The 23,102-nt window shown below is 46.6% G+C and overlaps 1 protein-coding gene across 1 annotated transcript; it reads left to right on the forward strand.

The window, feature by feature from the left end:
- Nucleotides 1–838: 838 nt before the first annotated feature.
- Nucleotides 839–12,204, forward strand: LOC308512364 (cyclin-Q-like; the record flags this gene model as incomplete). Its single annotated transcript, XM_081082133.1, has 2 exons — nt 839–1,604; nt 12,200–12,204. The coding sequence occupies 2 exons, from the start codon at nt 839–841 to the stop codon at nt 12,202–12,204; spliced, it is 771 nt and encodes a 256-aa protein (XP_080938259.1).
- Between the last annotated feature and the right edge of the window lie 10,898 nt (nt 12,205–23,102).

The raw sequence follows: 23,102 nt of genomic DNA on the forward strand, positions 1-23,102 counted from the left end.
ATGCAGCAGGGTACAAAATTAACACCCAGAATTCTATGGCTTTTTGATACACGGATAATGAACTCAGAAAGAGAAACTAAAAAAAAATAAATAAATAAAAAAATAAAAATAAAAATAATAAAAAAAATGCCATTTGCCAGTGCAACAAAAAATTAAGAAGACTAGGAATAAACTTAACTAAGCAGGCAAAAACCTGTTCTTGGAAAACTCCAGGAAATTGAAAAAAGTGATAGAGGAAGACTAAAGCAAATAGAAGAACATACCATATTCATGGTTTGGTACAATCAACATCAATACAATGTTCATAGTCCCCAAAACAATGTACAGTTTTAATGTATTCCCCATTAAAATATCAATGGCGTAACTCACAGACCTAGAAGAAAGTTTCCAAAAATTCCTATGGATTTAAAAAAAGACCCCAAAGAGTTACAGGAATCTGGACAAAGAAGAACAAGGTTGGAGGGATCACAATACCAGATATCAAGCTATATTACAAAGCCACCATTCTCAGAACTGCCTGTTACTGGCACTAAACAAGACATAAAGACCAATGGGACAGAACAGAGAACATAGAAGTCAACCCTAACCATTATGCTCAATTAATATTTGACAAAGGAGGCAAAAGCATAGAATGCAGTCTTACAGTCTCTTCAATAATTGGTGTTGGAACCTGGATGGCAGTCAGGCCTAGGCAGGTCGGGGTAGGTGGGGCCGCGGGGTGGGGTGGGGCGGGGTGGGGCTGGGCAGCTTCGCACTGGGATAGAACTCTGCTGGCACAGGCACTGCACTGGAGACTCTTGCCCTTCCCTCGGTGTCTGGGGCCTCCGGGCAGGGCCCCATGGAAGACCTTAGCCAGGCCAGCTGCAGAGAGGAGGACGCGGCGCCGGGCGCCAAGGGGTGGCCCGAACCCCCGGCCCGGGTGCAATTCCGCGTGACAAGGTTCATCATGGAGGCAGGTGTCAAGCTAGGGATGCAGTCCATTCCCCTCGCCACCGCCTGTGCCATTTACCATAAGTTCTTCTGCGAGATCAACCTGGACGCCTATGACCCCTACTTGGTCGCCATGTCTGCCCTTTACTTGGCTGGCAAAGTGGAAGAACAGCCCCTGCGAACCCGTGACATCATCAACGTGTCCAACAGGTACTTCCACCCGGGCAGCGAGCCCTTGGAGCTGGACTCCCTATTGTGCGTGATCCGGGACAGCATTGTGCAGTGCGAGCTCCTTGTGCTGCGGGTACTGCGCTTCCAAGTCTCCTTTCAGCACCCACACAGGTACCTGCTCCACTACCTGATTTCTCTCAAGAACTGGCTGAATCCTTACAGCTGGAAACGGACTCCCATCTCCATCACTGCCTGGGCCCTGCTGCGGGACAGCTACCGCGGGGGGCTGTGCTTCCGGTTCCAGGCTCAGCACATAGCGGTGGCGGTGCTCCACCTGGCCCCACACGTCTATGGGGTCCAGGTGCCCGCCGAGGCCAAGGCCGAGAAGCCATGGTGGCAGGTGTTTAGTGGCGACCTTACCAAGCCAATCATTGATAACATTGTGTCTGATCTCACTCGCATTTATACCATGGACACAGAGATCCCCAAAGGTCCTGGCCCAGGTCTGCCCAAAGAAAAGCCTGGGACGCTCAGCTGCCAGGGGAGGGTGCCACCACATCGCCATGACGGCCGGTCCCCAGAGCACTGGGTGGGAGGACTGGCTTTGTGCTGCTGGAAACAGGCCTGTGAAGGCGTTGACATGCTGCCACTTTGATTCTCAGGCTTTGACTGTGCCTGGCAGCCATGGTCCAGATGGTGATGGGCGCTGCACCTACCGCGGGCAGGAGCATGCTGCGGGCAGCTCTGAGGCCTCCAGGTCTGCTTTTGTCCTTTGAAAGGACACAGACTACAGCAGAGGTTTGGGATCAGTGGAAGGAAAATCAAAGAATGGATGGGACTGTGCCCCAGGGGATTTTTTTAAAGGCAAGATTTAGAGAAAGTATGACTCAAATAACATAGAGGACATTTTATTTTGTTTCATTAAAGATATTACAAAGCCAAAATAAAAACATAATAATTATTGGTGTTGGACTTTTAGCACAGATACATGCAAAAAAGTTAATCTAGACCACCGACTTACACCATACACAAGTATAAACTAGGAATGAATAAAGGATTTAAACGTAAGTGGGTAACCATGAAAATCTTAGAAGAAGACAAAATATCAGGAATCTCTCTCAGCAATACCTTTACTGATACAGCTCCTAGAGCAATGGAAACTGAGGAGAAAAGAAACAAATGGGATGATGTCAAATTAAAACACTTCTGCAGAGAAGGAGAAGCCAACAAATACAACAACAACAACAACAACAAAACAAGGAAGTCCACTGCCTGGGAGAAGATATTTTCCAATGTTATGTCTGATAAGGACCTATTCTCCAAAATTCATACTGAACTCATCCAATTAAACAAAAGGAAGATCAACATCCCAGTAAAAAACTGGGCACCACCAGTACGAAGGCCCCCTCCGACTTATGGTGGTCCAGTCCCTGTGATGATTATTACAGCCACAGAGGAGATGGGTATGATGGGGGGGGGGCAATTACTGCAACAGCCAATGGGACACCCCTGTAAGAGGTCCTGTGTCAGGGCCAGCCTGACAGGGTTGAGCCGGGCTGAGGCAGGGAGGTGGGAATTGAGAAAAGAAAGAAAGACAGGAAAGCGGGGTCGGGAGGAACCCAGTTCTCTTGATGAACTGAAGCGAGTTTATTAGCTATACAATCCTATTTATACACAACACACTGAATCGGAGGTCTGTCAAGAGGAATGTATTCTTTGTTCCTCTTAATCTCTAAGGGAGAGATACAGCAGAAGGACAAGGTCTCAGTACAGCATATCTCAGTAAATAGTTACAGACTTCTTGGTAAGCTATGAAAGACTGTTCTCATTCTACAAATGTTGCTCTCATTCTACTGATAATCGCCATCCAAACAAGTCTGGGAAAACTGTGCGGGTAAGGGTCCCAGCCTTGCTAGCCCCTGCAGGTGCAAGGACCTTGCCAGCTTACATCTGGCCCCCAACAGATCTCCCTTCTTTGTTTTTTTAGGCGAAGTTCATGTTTCAGTGTCCGACAGTTTTTTATGTGTACATGTCAGCAGTAATATTTCAGTTCTGGATGGTGGACAAATGGTGGCAATGCAGGTTCAACCCTCTCTGGTTTGGTCCTGGGCAACCTATAGCAACGCACAGCTGCTGACTGCTAGCATGATAAGGCGTCTTCACCATCTTTATTTCTGGACTGCTTCTCTTCTCATTGTCTCACGGGGCCACTGCTATTCTGTGGCTGGAGCAGTCCTGATAATTCTCTTCTGTTGCAGGAATCCACATGGTCTTGGAGTTGTTTTCTGAAAATATAAAAATGTATTCTCGACCAAAGGTTAATAAAGGAATCATATCTATAATTTATACTTGGGATTCTTTTAATTTTTGTCCAAACGATTTTCTTTTGGCTTATTTTGACACCACATATGTTTTTCATGGGTGTCTTGCTATTAGCATTATAAATGAAAAAATTAATTTTCAAATATTAAAGCAATTAAGGCATTTACTTAACAGGTTATTATTCCACTATCCCCCCTTTTTATTTTTTAATATTAGAAGGTTTTAGGAAATTTTTAGTGTAGTCTAGATAACTTTAAATTTTAATTTTTGTATAAAAATATGACTGCTTTAGGTTTATAGTATGTTAAGCAATTTGTCCATGAAATGAAAATTTTGGTTAATACTTTTTGAATAATTATTTATATTAATTAGTAAAATTTAATTAATCTGAAAACTTGACTACTATTTTACTGTTAAATTTAATACTTTAATAACAATCTTAGTTTATACTGTAAATATTAATGGAAAGGATTATTTTGCATCCTTGAGAAGGCCCTGAGCATTCCTGGTGTTAAGCTAGATTTAGATATAGGGTAGCTTCTGTTAGCCAAGTCTCTGTTATCTGGGTATCAATCTCAGCTGGGCTAAGTCTCTTTCTGTTACCTGGGTCCCGATCTGAGCTGGGCATGGGAAGCGCAGCAGCCATGGGGGCAGGAGACCTCCCTCAGAAGGGGCGAGTGTTCAAGCCCCTGCATAGTTGGGGGAGTGAGGATCTCTGCCCCACCTCTGTTGACCCCCAAGTTCTCCCCTGAGGCCCCCTGCGACTGTGCCTGTCTTAGGTCGCCCCTCCCAGAGGGGTCTTACCCGTCGTTGACTAACCAGCCATCCTCCGGGGCCAAGCAGGGTGATGTGAGGTTTAGTTCTGTCTCCTTGGTAGCGTATGCCCCTGTGGCCTCCATGCCCAGTAACTGCCTTTGGATCCCCTCGCCTGCTGGTTGGGCCCCGGCATTGATCATGGGGAACCCAGATTTCTTCTCTAGAGAGGGCCCAGCTTACGCCACTGGGCAAGAGACAGATCCATGGTACCAGCCACCATGAGGCTTCAACCTCAGTATGAACAGAGAGCTTAGGTAACAGCTGTGGGCAATTGGAAGAGAGACCCCCTTTGGTAAAAAGGGTCAAGAGAGGTCAATATAGAATGCTTAAGTGCCTTCCCAGGGGGCCTTCCACACAGTGGAAGTAATTAAATCCTTTTATGTTCTTATTAAATTGCTATCAAATATTTAAGGAATTTGTAAGTTTGTTTTGGGATAAATGTACAATATGCTGTTGTAAAATATTAAAAATTATTAATGAGCTTTTGTTATTTTAAATTATATCTTAAAATTCTACTGCTGTATTTTAAGAAATATTAAATAAGATAACTTGTTTTGCCCTTTCTTAGAGGCAAAAACTTAAAATATATATTTATTAATATTTATTTTATAAAGCTTTCTATGTGATTTCAAGTATATTAAAGTGGCTTTATTAAAAAATCATTTAAGAAAAGAGAATAAACTTTTGAAAACATTTCAGGGCCCATGAAATGTCCTAAAGTCATTCCTTGATTATAGTTTTAAAATCTAACTTAAAAAACTATTAAATATATATGTGTATATATAATTTAAAGATTATATACCTTTTATAATTATTAAGAGATATCAATTAAATTAAAACTGATCTTTGTATTTAAAAATTTTGGTTGGGATTATAGAATTTATCCTCTTTTTTCAATTAGATAAATGTTGAAATTTTTTTATAATTATATGATTTCTCCCAATTTATGTAACCAGAACTTTATACTCTTAGCTGGCAAGTTAAATATTTAGTATTTCTTAATCAGTAACATTTTTAAGAATAAACTTCAAAAATACCTGACATAATCAAATAGATTTAATTCTGTCCTCTAGATTTTTCATGAGGGACATTTAGATTAATATTTTAGCATTTTGTTATTTTAGAATATTTAATTTAATTTAGTAAACTCCTAAGCCTTGGGGTGCCATTCACTGAAAACAGGTAACTATTAAAATACAAATTAGTTACATTCTTTCTATTAAGGATGGGAAACTGAGAAGCAAGCCTCTTTTTTAAAGTTGTCACTGGCAGGAAATTTTTGGCCTAACTGCTCTGTTTCTAATAGAGCCCTTCCTCTACTAGAAATTGCTTTAGGAAGCCAGCCTTAATTTAAGGGCGGAGCCGTCTTTTACCTGGGCTACTTAGATTTTTATAATTAATATATATCAATAATTCTTGAGATTTAAATTCAATTTATTATTTTAAGGCATATTCTTTAGTAAATTCTTTTAATAGAGACAATTTTACTAACTTTCCTTTTTGGCCTTGAAATTAACCTTTTAATATTCTTTATTAGTATTTAAAAACTGTTCTTTATTATGGAAATGCCAATCCTGCTGCTAGATTCTAGCCAGCATCTTTTTTTCTTTGGGTTAAATTTTGCTATTTTTATTAGGAAATAATCAGTCTTGGGTTTTATTTTGTATATTTGTAAAGAGATTTTAGCTTGAAACTCTCTCTAAATGTCCAAAATCGGACAATGCGTGCCTCAGTTCCAAGCTAGTTTTCTCTTTACACGTGTACAGAAATCCCAGACGTATTTTTAAATTTCAGATCCGGTGGCATTTGCTGTAGCTGTATCGGAAATGCAAGGAAATCATCATTTCTTCTCTATGTGGGAGGTTTTAAATCTAATGATATTTTGTTTATTTCAGTAGGCAAGGGCAGCACCCAGGGCAGACAGAATGTCTTATTCCTATGGATCCAAGGCCCAGCCCGGCACTTCCGGGGGCTGCTCAGAATAGCCTTTGTATCTATTTTGCTCTCTGGGGTGGGCTGGGTGCTGTGCAGCCTGCTGGCCTTGAGACGGCATAAGAACAGGAGGGTAAATAGACAATGCCCCTGTTATTTGCCGTGGCTGGGCTGGCCCCTTTTGGAAGTTTCCAGACTGGTGTTGAGGCAAAGAATTTCCCTGGATATCTGTCTTAGATTTACACTCATTTGCCCAATGTTTTCCTTTTTTACATTTAGGGCATAGTCCAGGTTGTTTGGGACCTCTGCCATTTCCTTTATTAACCCCTTTATTAGAAGGACACTGTTTTGCTATGTGTCCTGTTCCTCCACAAGTAAAACACTTGTATGTTTGACTTTTCCTAGGAACTGGTGCTGCACAAGGCAGCGGAGAGCGGCGGGAACGGCCCCTGCGGCTTCTCTTTTTCTTGCCAAGAAGCTTTAATAATTCTAAAAAGTGTTCTAACATATTCTCTATATTACTACCCTCTTCAGTTCCAGCAGAAAAATATTCTTCCTCCTCTTTTGCCTGAACAATACCTGTATTATCATCATGACAGAGAGCAGCAGCTTCCTCAAAATCCTCCTCATCTTGAGGAGTTAATTATCTTTAAAAGTTACATTATTTCTTTTTAATATACTGTCTTTTTTAGACTCCTGTTTTGTGCTATCACACGGCTTCTCCCTTTTTTCTGGCTTAAGAGATGGTTGATTATGGTCATGCCTGGGATCTAAATAATCCCGTATTAAATTCCATAAGGAAATGCAGACCTCCTGAATGAATTTTAAAAAATTTTCTACTTGCTTGTCATTAACCTTAGTTCCTCTACTATTGAACATAAACTTTAACATTTGCCTATAAAGAGCATTTTCTCTAAATTCTAATTGCCCCATGCTTTACTCCCGATTATCAAAAAATTGCTCCTCCGTTACCTTAACGAGTGCACACTTTATCCGGAGGAGATCCTCACGTCGTCTCTCCAAGCCCGACGGAGTTCCTCACCGTCTTTTTCCCAGTTCCTCAGTCCCTTAGCTCGGGCGCCAGATCTGTCAGGGCCAGCCTGACAGGGTTGAGCCGGGCTGAGGCAGGGAGGTGGGAATTGAGAAAAGAAAGAAAGACAGGAAAGCGGGGTCGGGAGGAACCCAGTTCTCTTGATGAACTGAAGCGAGTTTATTAGCTATACGATCCTATTTATACACAACACACTGAATCGGAGGTCTGTCAAGAGGAATGTATTCTTTGTTCCTCTTAATCTCTAAGGGAGAGATACAGCAGAAGGACAAGGTCTCAGTACAGCATATCTCAGTAAATAGTTACAGACTTCTTGGTAAGCTATGAAAGACTGTTCTCATTCTACAAATGTTGCTCTCATTCTACTGATAATCGCCATCCAAACAAGTCTGGGAAAACTGTGCGGGTAAGAGTCCCAGCCTTGCTAGCCCCTGCAGGTGCAAGGACCTTGCCAGCTTACATCTGGCCCCCAACAGTCCTGAGTGTAGTGCAGGCGGCAATTACAGGATACACCATGTATGTAAGAGAGAGTGAATCATGCAGTACAGTGGCTCACCTTATTGGGCTCAGGGAGTCAGGGGGGGAAGCCGCTGTGACAGAAGAATTAGACACTGAAATTGAAAATGATAAGGTACAGACAAAATTTTATTGTAAGGAATTTGGCTTCTGTTATTTAAGAATGACTAAAAGGAAATGGTAGGTTTGGGGGAAGCATCAAGAATTGTTTGGAAAACCAAGATGGTGGCATATGTTAATGCTGGAGATTGCTGCCTTGAACAACCACTTCAAAAAACAACTAAAAGACGGAACGGACATCATCCAGTACCACAGGAATTCTGGCTGAGTGGAAATTCTACAACTAGGAGGAAAGAGAATATCATATCCAGACTCAGAGGAGGTGCAGTGCTGTAGTGAAATACTGAGGTGCGGAGTGCACGCAGAGTGGGCTGGAGTCTGAGGGTGCGGTTGTTGGTTTCAATCAGGAGGGAGTTTCAGACTCTGAGCTCCAGATCCGGGCGAGTCTCTAGGGACCCAGACTCAAACGGGAGAAGTGGGACTGTCTGGCTTTGGTCGGAACTCTAAGGCAGAGCCCCTAGGGATGGAACTGAGAGCAGCCATAACTGCTTGCTCTGACCCACCCTGTAGATCCCCGGGGACCTGCCCCACCCAAGCCCTGCACAGAGGCATTTGCCGGATAGCCTCAGGCAAACGCTAGATTAGCACCGCCCTAGAGATCCATCACAGAAGCTCTCCCACTGCCGACAAAGCGGAATCTCATAGCCAGTTAGCCTAGAGGTCAAATCAACCCTGGTATTGCCAACAAGAATCAAGACTTAACTACAACAAGACTGCGCACAAAGACCACTAGGGGGTGCACCAAGAAAGCATAAAAAATGCAGAGACAAAGAAACAGGACAAAACTGTCAATGGAGGATATTGAGTTCAGAACCACACTTTTAAGGTCTCTTAAGAAATGTCTAGAAGCCCCCGATAAATGTAGTGAGATCCTCAAGAAATCTAATGAGACCCTCGAAGTTATGATAAAGAACCAACTAGAAATTAAGCATACACGGACTGAAATAACAAATACTATACAGACTCCCAATAGCAGACCAGAGGAGTGCAAGAATCAAGGCAAAGATTTGAAATGCAAAGAAGCAAAAACCACCCAACCAGAAAAGAAAATGAAAAAAGAATCTGAAAATATGAAGATAGTGTAAGGAGCCTCTGGGACAGCTTCAAGCATACCAACATCCGGATTATAGGGGTGCCAGAAGAAGAGAGAGAGCAAGATATTGAAAACCTATTTGAAGAAATAATGACAGAAAACTTCCCCCACCTGGTGAAAGAAATAGACTTACAGGTCCAGGAAGCACAGAGAACCCCAAACAAAAGGAATCCCAAGAGGACCACACCAAGACACATCATAATTAAAATGCCAAGAGCAAAAGACAAAGAGAGAATCTTAAAAGCAGCAAGAGAAAGAAACTCAGTTACCTACAAGGGAATACCCATACGACTGTCAGCTGATTTCTCAAACAGAAACTTTCAGGCCAGAAGGGAGTGGCAAGAAATATTCAAAGTGATGAATACCAAGAACCTACAACCAAGATTACTTTATCCAGCAAAGCTATCATTCAGAATTGAAGGTCAGATAAAGAGCTTCACAGATAAGGAAAAGCTAAAGGAGTTCATCACCACCAAACCAGGATTCTATGAAATTCTGAAAGGTATCCTTTAAGAAGAGGAAGAAGAAGAAAAAGGTAAAGATACAAATTATGAGCAACAAACATGCATCTATCAACAAGTGAATCTAAGAATCAAGTGAATAAATAATCTGGTGATCATAATAGAATCAGGGACATAGAAAGGGAATGTACTGACTATTCTTGGGGGGGGGGGAAGGGGTGTGGGAGATGTGGGAAGAGACTGGACAAAAATCATGCACCTATGGATGAGGACAGTGGGTGGGGAGTTAGGGCGGAGGGTGGGGCAGGAACTGGGAGGAGGGGAGTTAAGGGGGGAAAAAAGAGGAACAAATGTAATAATCTGAAAAATAAAGATTTAATAAAAAATAAAAAAAGAAAGAATTGTAGGTAGCATTATGAAGTTTCAGGATTGGAGGCAAGGTTTGAATTATACAAGGTTGCTTCCTAAGTGCTGATTTAAATTACAATATACTTAAATGTTTAAATTTTACATATATTATTGTTAAAATATTCAGAATATAAGCACAACGAACAGACCAACAGAGGCAAGACACTGGGAGTGGGTGACGAGAACAAGTGACTAGGAATAGGGGAGGCCCGGGGGAGGTCAGTAGAAAAAAAGAAAGAGACACATATATTACTTTTTGTAAAACCTTAAACACTAACATTACAAAAAATTTTCAGAAGAAAGTGCTCTGCAAATGGGATTTCTTGTCTGATTTTACTACACATAAAAGCAATGTGTTTGGATGGTGAGTTATATTCATGGCCCTAAATTTCCCAGGGTGTCTATGACCATAAGTGCATAAAGTCTTTGAAGTGAACTGCATACAAAATGAAGCAGTGTGTTATTTCGTCATGGCATGCTGCCCTGTTTTCCAGTTAGGGAGGGTAAACAAATGAGGTATTCCCCTTGGAAAACCTAAATGGATAAAAGGATTGAAGAACCTCTGACAAGGTTGAAAAACAAGGATTCCTCGAGCTCTGTGGCCCACACTTCGCACCCTAAGATACTGATAAGGCGCAGGCTTCTCCCACTGGCCCCAGGAGGAAGAAAAGACCTTGGGGAAATAGGAGATGGTGGTGAGCAGCAATAGGGCAATGCGGCGTGGAAGCACAGCAGCCTAGGCCTCGGCATGAGGAAGATTCAGAGACACGAGTATAGGAAGAACATGTCATGCCAGCACCTGTTGAGGGGCTGGTGGCAAGGCCTGAAGGTGCTGTGGGAGGCCTAGAGGGAGAGTTCAGAGGAGTGGCGCATGTAATCTGCATTTACTCTGAGTGACAGTGGACATGCACACTCCCTCCTCCTGACTGAGCGCCCCCGCCTGAACTGGAATTGCACTGCCCTTGTTGTGCTGGTAGTGCTGTCTCAGGCACACACCCTGCGGCACTGGTGTCACAGGCTGTATCCCTCGCAGCATCCAGGTGTCCCTGTGAGAGAAAAGTAATGGCCCAGGAGGGAGCCTGGCAGCACACCGGGGGAGAGCCCAGGCAGGCCCTCCTCACCCGTCCTGTCTGCTCACTGGGGGCCATCTTCCTCTCATAGTTCTTCAGGGGATTGAGCCACAGGTCCTTGCTGATGATCTGGTAGGGCAAACAGGAGACCACAGGGACCTGAATAGAAACGCAAGCAGCAGGCAGACACAGGAAGCTGTATGCTGACATGGCCAGTGACATCCCACCACAGCAATCCTGCCAGATTCTGCCACACTGTGGTCAGAGAACCAGTAGAAGAAGCTGGCGCTGCTTTCCTGGATCCTGTGGCTGTAGGCTTCTCATTCACAATGCTGGTACCACTGAATTGGAGTGGCACGGGACACCCTGTATCCTGCAGGAGAGGGGTATGTGAAGCTGGGCACATTGCCTTACATCCCTGCCCACCACCAGCTGAAGCCCATGCAGGGAGCCTCCTGTTACTTGTGAGGGTGATGAGATACTCCTTCACAATCACATGGTTGTGGATGTAGGGGTTGCTGCAGAAGTACAGGCTAATGGTGCAGCAACCCCAGGGATGCCTGACTTCCCTCACATGCAGAAGGAAGGTGGATCCAGGGAGTGAAATCGCAGCCCAGTGCTCCCGCATATAGCTCTTTTCAGGGACAGGACACTTCCCCACCTGCCCTCCACCACTCCATGGAGCAGGTGGACTGACCTTCAAATTTATCATGTGGCCAAGGATGTTTTCTTCTTGGACCCTGATCATTGCCGACAACTCTGGGTGGTTGACAAACTGCTGTGGGTCAAGCAACCTGCACCTTGGGAGCTGGGCATGGACCAGCTAGAAAGAGCAGCCTGGCCTGGCCTCTCCTTCCCTTAAGGCCACTCCTTCTCCATAAAAGGCAGAAAGGGGCACAGCACCACTCTGTTTCCTGACAGACCCTGATGCCCACCAGATTGTTTTGTGCTGAGGGCTTGACAGGCTACACATCACACATTCCTGCTTCTGACTGAGGAATTGGACATAGAGACGGCCTGTAAGGCAGCATTAGTTAGTCCCAGAACAGCCCGTGCAACACAGCCCTGTCTGTGAGCATCAGCCCCTGGTGTATGCGTGCCTCTGCCTTGGAGCTCTGCCCCTGGACCCTCAGGTACCGCTTCTATGGTGCCTGTACAAGACAGAGGGTGTCTCCAGGGTCCTGGGCCTGACTGGGGTGCACTGCCCCTAGATTGTCCTCAATGTTTTTTTCTATGGGAATCATCCCCGCTTACACCGTTCTCCTGCACTGTCTCATGCTCCTTGTGATCCTGCTCCTCTACCCTTAAGGATAGAGCTGTGAGCCAGAACGCAGGGATGCACCGGATATTGAGGCTTCTCTGTTTGAAATAGGGCTTTAGCCTCTGCCGAGTCCTGCACCTGAGCCGAGAGAAGGCCCTGCTGGCTTGCTCGTTCATGGGCTCCATCTCCAATTGAAGGGGCTGGAGCACCTCCAGAGGGGACCAGGTTAACTTGGCCCCGGGCCCTGACTGGGCCTGCTCCTGCTGCACTGGCTGCTCTTCTTCTGGCTTTGCTTTGGCCTTGGACTGAGGCTCCACCTCTCCCACCTGTTCCACTGCCTCCATGGTGCACTTCTCCTCCCCCTGCAGGACAAACTGCTCCCCTGCAATTAATTGCTCCTCCATCCACCCCTCCTCCTGGTGGTCACTCCCTTGCGGGTCACCTGGAGCGTGTGCCTCCAGCCTCAGCTCTTCACTCACCACCTCCTCCTGCCTTCCCACCTGCAGATGTGGGAAAACCTACTCCCCTGCCCACATGGCCTGCCATGGCACCACCTGCAGAAGGCCCTCTGTCCACAGGACAAACTGAGCCTGTGCCTGCAACTCCTCCCCCAGGCCTTCCTTGTCTTCCCCTTGCTCCTCACTCTGGGTTCCCTGCTGCACCTCCCTCTCCTCTCCCTGCACACACTGCTCTGCAGCCACCCAGTCCTCCCCTGCACCCCACTCAAGATCTAGCCAAACTTCTTACCTGCATCCAACCTCAGCTCCAGGATCACAGCCTCCCTCACCTGCATGAAATCCTCCCTCTCCAGGCCTATTGCTTTCCTCCATACCTCCTGTGCCCTTGTGTCCTGGGTATCACCACTTTCCTGCACCGAGGTGAAGCTAAAAGCCTCCTGGGCCATCCTGCTTGCCCTGTCCTTCCTGGTGCAATGGCCCTGGGGTGCACTGTGAGTCCTCAGGCGCCCTGAAGCTGAAGGCCTCCTAGTGGAACTGAGAGGAAGCGCGCTGCCCCCAGGAGCCCCTCAGTCTCCCAACACAGCCTGACTCTGGATGCCCCCTGGCTCTGAGACTGGTGCTGTGAAGGAGCAGGTGGTGCAGAGCCTGCTGAGTCCATGCAAGGCGCTCCCTCACTGGTGCATCCATCCAGGCCCTGGTGTGCTGACTGGGTGCACACTGGGCTCATGCACAGGCGCTGGTCATGTGAGCATGTGGTACAGAAGGCACCTGGCCAGGCCCAGCCTGCAGTCTCTGGATGGGCTCCTGAAAAGTCTCCTTCAATCAAGGGCAGGGCAGTGGGCGTCACCCTGCGCAACTCCGCCCCTTAGTCACAGCCCTGGTGTATGAATCTGGCCCCTGCAGCCCCAGGTTCCTGAGGAAGCCCACCCACTTTCACACACCAAAATCCTCCCCAAAACCTGAGTGTGAAGACTGGAATGGAGAAAGGCACGCCAGGCCCCCACTTTAACAAAAGGCAAGTTTTGTTCATGTGATTGCCTCCTTTGGGAATGGGTTTCCCATTTCATTCTTGCTTGACAGGAAAATAAACTTTGTTGTGTTGAGGTTCCCCCCTCTAGAATGTTCGGATTGGCTTATGCGGTTGTCTGTGTACAAGGAAGGCTTTGGTCTACTGACAGAGTTTTGACCTTTTCCCTTTCCCAAGTGCAACCCATGCAGGGTGCTGCAGTGTGCACCTGCCTCCATACACCCCAGGCCTTAGCACCCTCCCTGGTGTGTAACTCCTCTCCTCTGCCCCACACCCCTGCTCAATTCATTGCAAGCCTGCCCCACACAGGGAGGGTGGCTCTACCTGTAAACTTTCACGTTCACAGGACAGGCCCATGGCTTCTTTTGAGCAGTGCCTCCATCTTGAAAAGGCCAGCTGTCTTCTGTCTGACCATGGCATGTCTATGTGAGTGACCGCCCAAGCCAAGGGAGTTGAGAGCCTAAGGGACAGGATCTAAAGTCGCCCCCTGCACTCCTGCGCAAATTATAATACTTGTCATCAGAAGTCAGCCATTCTTCCTTCCTCCTCCCAGAAAGAAGGGAACAACATCAGAAGGCCTTCCGAGGCCTGGTGTCTCCTCTTCTGTAGCCCTGCCACTTTCTAGGCAGGCTGAAATGCTGGAGATGCTGCTCCCACAGCCCCTTGTGAGGTCTTTGCCCAATACTATTACATTTCCCTGCTACCAACAACGCAGAGTCAGCAACACCTTGCAAGCTTCTTTATGGTTCTTTGAGTGACACTCATGTTAGGTGGCATATGCTCTCTGACTCTTCCGCAGGCGATCCTTTTCTCCTCTTTTCCTCCTGTGTAAAGGGAATGGACAGAATCCCTCAGCCAACCTTGGTGTGTGCCCACACACCGCATCGTTTCTGTCCTTCGGGGCCATATTTGATGTTCTGCTCCATCTCCTCTGAATCTGGAGTGTCCCCTTCTATACACACACACCCACACTCACAGACACTGGCATGCGCCTGAAGGTGTGTGGGGCCCCTCTGAAGCACATGTCCACAGTCAGTACACCGTGCCTTTTCCTGGCCTGTTTAACTTTCCTACCCCAGGACTTCAATAGTCTCGTCCAGATCCTGCTGCCATTGCCAGCATTGTGGGCTCAGCTCAGCGGAACTGAGCGGTGGTTATAAAAACAAAGAAACGTGAATTAGAGGCACTGAAAACGGGTAAGGCATGGGAAGGTAGGACTCCACTGGAGTGGCAAGAGGCCTAAGTGGGTGGTGAAAGCACCGACAACAGGAATGCAGGTACATGATGAAGAACCATGTTTGTTGCCCAGGGCACGAGGCCAGTCATCCTGAAAGCCATGGTGCTTACAGCGCCCCCATCTGCTTACATTCTGTGGGCACCAGGACTCCCAGTTTCCCTTTGCTGCTCTCACACACATTCCTGGTGCATGAGGGTACCTCCAATTTACCCAGGCCCGGTTTTCCACATTCACTTTTCTAAGGAGATTCACAGGGGCAACTACTCACCTTTTAATGCCCAGCAGGGGGGCTCCTCCTCTCCAACAGGTCCCCTCTGCAGCTCCCTCCTCTGGGTCCTGAGTCTGCAGGGTAGTACTGCAGAGGATTGGGCCACAGGTCCTCGCTGATGATCTGGGAAGGAACACAGGGAAGAGGGGGACCAGACCAGTCTGCTACTCTGCTTTTCAAGCACGTGGGGCTTCCACCATTACATTTTCTGACAGTGGCCAGAGCAGTATCAATCACCTCAGCAATCTTGCCTGACCCGGGCAGGGTATGTTCAGACAACCAGTTGAAGAAGCTGATGCTGCTTGTATCTTGCCGGCGGCTGGGGGCTCCACGTTCATAATCCCAGAACCAGAGGATTGGAGTGGATCTGGAGGCCCTGTACCCTGCAGGAAGGAAGTTGGAAGGCTGGATTCCCATTGGTCCAATGTCCACACCCACCCACAATTTTCGCGCTCTTCCAAAGGCCCATCCTGGGAACTGTCACTCACCTGCAAGGCTGACATCATATTGCTTAATGATCAGGTCATTCAGGAAGTAGGGGTTGCTCCTGAAGTAAAACATCAACTTGCAGCGGTATTTGGGAAGGCTCACTTCCTTCACCTGCCAAGAGATGCAACTAGTAAAGTGTCTTGTCTGCCAGCTTCTGGAGTGAGCCTGCCTGCAGGAATCACCCACCTCCCCTCCCTTTCTTTCTGCTGGGACACGTCCCACTGGGTGCCAAAGCCCTCATCCCACGCTTCACTCTGCCTCCCAGTCTGACCTCCACATTGATCAAGTAGTTCAGCAGGTCTTCATCTTCCTCAGTGATTATGGCTGATATCTGCGGGTGGTTCCGGATCTGCTTTTGGTCAAGGAGCTCTCAGAGGCTGTGAAACGAAATGGGCAGCTAAAAGCCACAGAGCCATCCTAGGGGCATATGAGAGTTGGCCGTGGATGGCAGACATTGACCCTGTTCCAACATCCTCACCAACTACCTATCTTCACACATGCTCACAATAATGGTACCTGTGGGTTCATGTTCACCTGAGCATGAACCTGCCCTAACAATCGTGGGTTCATTTCCAGACATGTTCTGAGCCCTCCCTGTCCTCCGTGTGCCTGTGCAGATGACGCAGTGCTTAGGGCAGCGGTTCTCAACCTGTGGGTCATGAACAATGAAAATACATCCTGTCTATCAGATATTTACATTATGATTCATAACAGTAGCAACATTACAGTGATGAAGTAGCAACGAAAATAATTTTATGGTTGGGGGTCACCACAACATGAGGAACTGTATTAAAGAGTCGTGGCATTAGGAAGGTTGAGAACCACTGGCTTAGGGTGTCTGCATGTACCCTGGCCTTGTCCCTTGGGATCGCCTACACGAAATGTATGGTCTCCAGAAACAGTGGCAGCACACATCTTCTAGAGGTCCATGTTAGTCACAAAGGCTGCAATCCGGGTTGGAAATAAGCCTTTTTTTGCACACGAGTTGCAATAAAAGGGTGTGTGTGTGTGTGTGTGTGTGTGTGTGTGTGTGTGTGTGTGTGTATACCTCTGGTCCTTTGTGTATACCTGTGTTTGTGTGTCTGTGGAAGGAGGGAGGAAGCCTGCCTGGAATTCCTATGGGCATCTGATGTGTTGAGAGAGGACACTGGAAGCATTCGCCTTAAACCGGGCTAAAACGAGCTGAGTGTTTACACTGAGCTTTTTGGTCAAAAAGGGAGAAACACAAAACACTACCTCCAAGGATCTTTCCACTGCCCAGAAAAGGTGGCCTTCCACTATCTGATTGTGGTGTGGTACGTTGTGCCCATACTTCCTGACCTGACACCTAGAAGCCGGCCATCGCTTTGCCCAGTGCTGTGCCACTGGGGAGGGGAGGCCCTTTCCTCTGTCCTCCTCCGCTTCACCTTCTCCTGGCTCCTCCTCCACTACTCCCTGTAGTCTTTGTCAGCAGTGAAGCCAGAAGGGCTCAGGCAAGGATACAGCTTGGGCCCAGAAGTTGGGGATGCACTGGATGATGGCCCTTCTGCACTCAAGAATGGGCTTTCTAAGCCGAGAGATCTTGCGCTTCACCCGAAGGTAGGCCCTGCTGGCTCGGGCGCTCTCAATGCTCAGCTGGACCTGAAGGGCCGCCAGCACCTCCAGTGTGGGCCAGGTGCTTGTCCCACTGGGCCCTGGCTCTGCTCGCTGCTCCTCAGGCTGCGCCTCTGCTTCTACTTGGGACTCCGCCTCCTCTGCTGCACTCATTTTGTCCCCAGCCTCAGCTTCCACCACCTGGGAGAGAAGGTCCATGTCCAGTAGCTGCCCTTCCCCAGCAGCACCTGGGCCCTCGCCTCCTAGGACCTCGGTTTCTGCACAGCATCACGCTTAACTTGGAGGTCACCTCGCCACCACTACTGCCCTGGGCTGCGTGGTCCCTCCCACGCCCCACCCTGCACCTGTACACACAAGCTCCTGTGTTCACCCGAAGGGCCCTTGCGGGTACACTTCTGACACAAAATGCTGGCGAGATCAGCAGTCTACTGACCCAGCAGGACCCGCCCCCTCCCCCCTACCCCCCACCTCCAGATGGCACTGGTCCTGAACTGGGCAGATGCCAACAAGCAGGTGGCAGTGCTTGGAGCTCACTGCATGTCCCCAGGTCCCTTATCTGGATCCTTTAGGCATAGTCTTGGTTTCATAGGGTGCGTCTCCTACACAGGGGGTTTGGGGCCTCCTCGTGGAAAGGAGGATGCACCAGCTATGCTGGGTGCACTGGCCATGCACAAGATGCTCTTTGCACATGAACTTCAATCAGTGAGCAAGACTGCACTTGGCCCCATTCTGCTCCGCCCCTCCCTTCGCCAGCACCACTGCAGGCCACCAACCTCCATGAAAACTCCTCCTTGCCCCCCCCCCCCTTCTGAAGTATAAATAATCCTCTGTCCTTTTCCTGACTGTTACCACCTGCTCTTCGCATTGATGCAAGCGCCAGAGTTTGCACATGGCGAATTTGCTTTCTGTGTCACTTACAGACTGGTACACATTTGCCCCTGGTAGAATGGACAGTCACAGTCCTGGCTGGTGTCTCCATGAGCTGGAGCCTGGTCCCAAACACCAGAGGTTGCTAGTCTGGCAGGTCAGGGAATTCACCTCGGTTTTGTGTTGGATTCCTGGTCAGGGTGATTAAGGGAAGCAAGGGATATCTCTCTCTCTCTCTCTCTCTCTCTCTCTCTCTCTCTCTCTCTCTCTCTCTCCCCACTCTCTCGCCCTCACTCTCTCTCTCCCTCTCCCCCCTCTCTTGCCCTCTGTCTCCTCTTCTCCTCCCCCTCCCCCACCACCTCCCCTTCCCCCCTCCCTCTTCTCTCCTCTCTCTCTCTCTCTCTCTCTCTCTCTCTCTCTCTCTCTCTCTCTCTCTCTCTCTCTCCTCTCAGCAGTAAACATATCCTGGGATGAGAAATAAAAATGTAATAATAAACAGGTTCATAGGATCTAGGTAAGAGGGCACTTCAACATGGAAGGTCTCTGAGGTCCAAGTTGGAGCCAAGGGGAAGGCTTATGGCTATAAGGGGCTGTAGCCTCCATTCTTGCAGATCCAAGGCTTAGGAGAACAAAGCCAAGAAAAGGGCTCATTCTCTGGGCCTGCAGGTCATTGCTTTGCTATCTGCATCACATTTCTTTCATTCTCACTGGCTTTTCTTCTGAATATGTGGGTGCATATGCTCTTTCTGATTGGTGTTTGTCATTTCTTGAGATATGTTCCTAGTAGTGGAATTGCTGTTCAAATGGGAGCTCCATTTTTTCAATTTTTTGAGGAAACTCCATAGTATTCTGCATAGTTGCTACACCAGTCTGCATTCCCACCAGTAATGCAAGAGGATTCCTTTTACACCCCATCCTTGCCAGCACTTGTTGTTTGTTGAATTGTTGATGATAGCCATTCTGACCAGTGTGAGATGGTATCTCATTGTCCTTTTGACTTGAATCTCTTGAATTATTAGTGATTTGGAGCATGTTTTCATATGTCTCTTGGTTTTCTGTATGTTCACTTTCGAAAAGTATCTAAATCCTATGCCCACATTTTGAGTGGAATATTAATCTTCCTTTTGTTTGAATGAGATCATTATGAATTTTGGAGAATAGGTCCTTATTGGATATAACGTTGGTAAATATATTCTCCCAGGCAGTGGACTTCCTTGTTTTGTTGTTGTTGTTGTATTTTTTGGCTGCTTCTTCTCTACAGAAGCATTTTAATTTGACGTCGTCCCATTTGTTTCTTTTCTCCTCAGTTTCCATTGCCCTAGGAGCTGTATCAGTAAAGGTACTGCTGAGACAGATGCCTGCTATTTTTCTGCCTATGGATTCTTCTAAGATTTTCAAGGTTACCCACTTACCTTTAAGTCCTTTATCCATTTTCAGTTTATTTTTGTGTATGGTGTAAGTTGGTGGTCTAGATTCATTTTTTTTACATGTATCTGTGCTATTTGTCCAACATCAATTATTGAAGAGACAGTATGACTCCATTGTATGATTTTGCCTCCTTTGTCAAATATTAATTGAGCATAACAGCTTGGATTAACTTCTGGGTTCTCTATTCCATTCCATTGGTCTATATGTCTGTTTTAGTGCCAGTAACAGGCAGTTTTGAGAATGGTGGCTTTGTAATATAGCTTGATATCTGGTATTGTGATCCATCCAACTTTGTTCTTATTTGTCAAGATTGCTGTGACTATTTGGGGTCTTTTTTAATTTCATAGGAATTTTTGGAGACTTTGTTCTAGGTCTGTGAGACATGCCATTGGTATTTTAATGGAGAATACATTAAAACTGTAGATTGCTCTAGGTAGAATGAACGTTTAATGATGTTGATTCTACCAATCCATGAATGTGGTGTGTTCTTCTATTTGCTTTTGTCTTCATCTATCTCTTTTAAATTTCCTGTAGTTTTCCAAGAACAGGTCTTTCACCTCCTTAGTTAAGTTTATTCCTCGGTATGTTAACTTTTTGTTGCAAATGTAAATGAGATTTTTTGTTTTGTTTTGTTTTGGTTTCTTTAGTTTTTATTTCTGTAAGTTCATTATTGGTGTATCAAAAAGCCATAGAATTCTGGGTGTTAATTTTGTATCCTGCTGCATTGCCAAATTCATTTATTAAATCTCCTAGATTTTTGATGGATTCTTTATGTATTTCTATGGACAGTACCATGCCATCTGTGAATAATGACAGTTTTACTTCTTCTTTTCCAGTGGGCATGCCTTGTTTGACTTCTTCTTGTCTGACTGCATTGCCTAGCACTACCAGTACTCTGTCAAACAGAAGTGAGAGTGGGCATCCCCGTCTTGTTTCTCTTCTTAATGTTTTTTGCCCATTGAGTATGTTGTTGTCTGTAGGTTTGTCATACAGAGGGTATGATCCCTCTGTTCCCAGTTTGCTGAGAATTTTTATCAAAAGTAGAGGCCCAGTGCAGAAAAATTTGTGCACTTGGTGGGGAGGGAGGGGGGGAGTCGTTCAGCCTGGCCTGAGGCCTATGCCTTCTTGCAGTCTGGGATCCTTGTAGGATGTCCACCTTCTGGCTAAGGCCTAATGCCTGAGGGATCAGGCCTAAGCTGGCAGTCAGATCTCCCTCTGGCAGCCCAGGAGCCCTTGGGGGATATCCACTTGCTAGAGGGTGCAGGCCTAAGCTGCAGTCGGATATCCTGAGCGGTGCTGAGGAGGCGGGAGAGGCTACCACCACCAACACTGTGCTGGCAGTCGTCAGCCTGGCTTGTGGCTTAGCAGAGCTCCGCCTGTGGGAGGGTACTGACCACCAGGGGGAAGCTCCCGCATTAAGTGTCTGTCCACTGGTGGTTAGTGTGTGTCATTTGGACCAGTAATTCCCAGTTGTTTTGCTGTTAGGGTCAATTTTCATATTACCCTTTTAATATATAGGAGGACAGAGGCCTGGTGCACGGGTGGGGGCCGGCAGTTTTGCCCTGAAGTGTGTCCGGATCAGGGTGGGGGTCCCGCTGGGGTGCCTGTCCAACCTGGGTAAGGGGCTGATGGCATTTTGCAGTCTGTCGAAGCCCTCCAGTGGGGATCCTCAACCCGTGGGGGTGCCTGCCCCGCCTGGGTGAGGGGCTGAGGGCTGTTTTCAGGCTGGCCACATCCTCTTCAGGGTTGGGGGGTCCCTACCGTGGTGCCTGGCCACTGTGGGTGAGGTGCTGATGGCTATTTGCAGGCTGGCCGAGCCCCGCAGTAGGGACCGTCACCACATGGGTGTGTAGCCAGCCTGGGTGAGGGGCTCAGAACCATTTTCAGGCTGCTCACAGCCCCTTCAGGGTGGGAGAGTCCCGCTGGGGTTCCTGGCGAGCCTGGGTGAGGGGCTGATGGCCATTTCCAGGCCTGCCATGTCCCTGGGCAACCTACGCTCCCAGCCTCTCCTTTTTCTCTTTTTTCTGTTTTTCTGGGATTTAGCTATCTTCTATAATTGAAACTTTGTAGCCTTGAGCAGAGCCCAGGTCTGGCTGGAAACCTGCAGTGTCCCTGGCAACCCAGGCTCCTAGCCCGTCCTTGAGTAGAGGTTGGCTGGAAGCAGGTATCAGAATTTATTTATCTTCTATAATTGAAACTTTCTAGCATTGAGTGAAGCCAAGCGCTTGCCAGAGCAGGCGGGAAGCTTGGCTTCCTCCATCGCCGGGAGCAACCCAAGCCTCCTGCTTACTCCAGCTCCATGGCCACCATCACCTTAGTTGGGTTAATTTGTAAACACACTCCTGATTGGCTTGTGGGCGTGGCGTGTAGGTGTGGCTTGAGCATAGCAGAGGGATGATTAATTTGCATGTTTCTGTCTTATTATATAGGATTGGGTGTTGGATTCTATCAAATGCTTTTTCTGCATCAATTCCTATGAATATCTCTCAATTTGTTTACGTGATGCATCATGTTTATTGATTTCTGGATGTTGTATTATCCTACTTCCCCAGAACGTATCCACTTTGTCATGGTGTATGCTCATTCCAAAGTAATGTTAACCATGATGTCTCTCCCTCTCTCTCTCTCTCTCTCTCTCTCTCTCTCTCTCTCTCTCTTCTCACTCCCACCTCCCCTTCCATGCTTTCTGTTGAAAAAAAAAAACAACAATAGAAAAAGGTCCTCTACTTGGATTAGCAACAACAAAACACACAGATACATTATGCTGCCTACATATTATAAAACCAACATTGAAAAAATTCTGCAGCCACTGTGACTGAAAATTTTAAATTCATAAGCTCAGGTACAATAACATTTGCTATTTACTTGTAGAATTTTTCGGAGAATTTTCTGGGTTTTGAAGTAATGCTTTTAAAGAATATAAAACGATGTTCAAGGTTAACTATACTATAAATTATTTTATTGTAAGTGGAAGGTTACAAATTGTTTTAAGTGGGAGAAGGGGTGGAAGTATTTCTGAAGGTAAGATTTAGTCAAGAATTTCCTCAATATAGTTATTTTGATAAGATCCAGAATGCCTCTTTTTTGTCTGTTTTGATGTTGTCTTATAGCTCCAACTAAATGTACTTACCTGTGCAAAAGATTTATTAAAGCATAGAAAAAGTGAATGAAAAAAAAATGACTGAAAATCCCAGTGCACCAAAAGTGACTGAAAATGATACTAAGAAATGGATGATATTTAATTTTTAAAAAGTAGGTCTTCTGTTATTTAAGAATGGGTAAAATCAAATGGTGGGTTTGGGGAAGAAGCAAGACTAGAAGGTCCCTTTATGAAGTTGCAATAAAAAACACCATTGAAAGTTTCAACAGTAGACTAGGAGAAATGGAGGACCGAATTAGCAAATTAGAAGACAGGGAAACAAAACACACCCAAACTGAACAGCAACTGGAGAAAAAAAAATAAAGGAGAGAAGGAGAGCCTAAGGGAGCTATTGGACAACATGAAATGAAACTACATACGAATAATAGGGGTGCCAGGACTATAGCAAGAGGAACAAGGGTTAGAAAACCTACTGGAAGAAATA

Source organism: Myotis nattereri (genome assembly GCF_964212035.1).
Source record: "Myotis nattereri genome assembly, chromosome: Y".
NCBI classification, from domain to species: domain Eukaryota; kingdom Metazoa; phylum Chordata; class Mammalia; order Chiroptera; family Vespertilionidae; genus Myotis; species Myotis nattereri.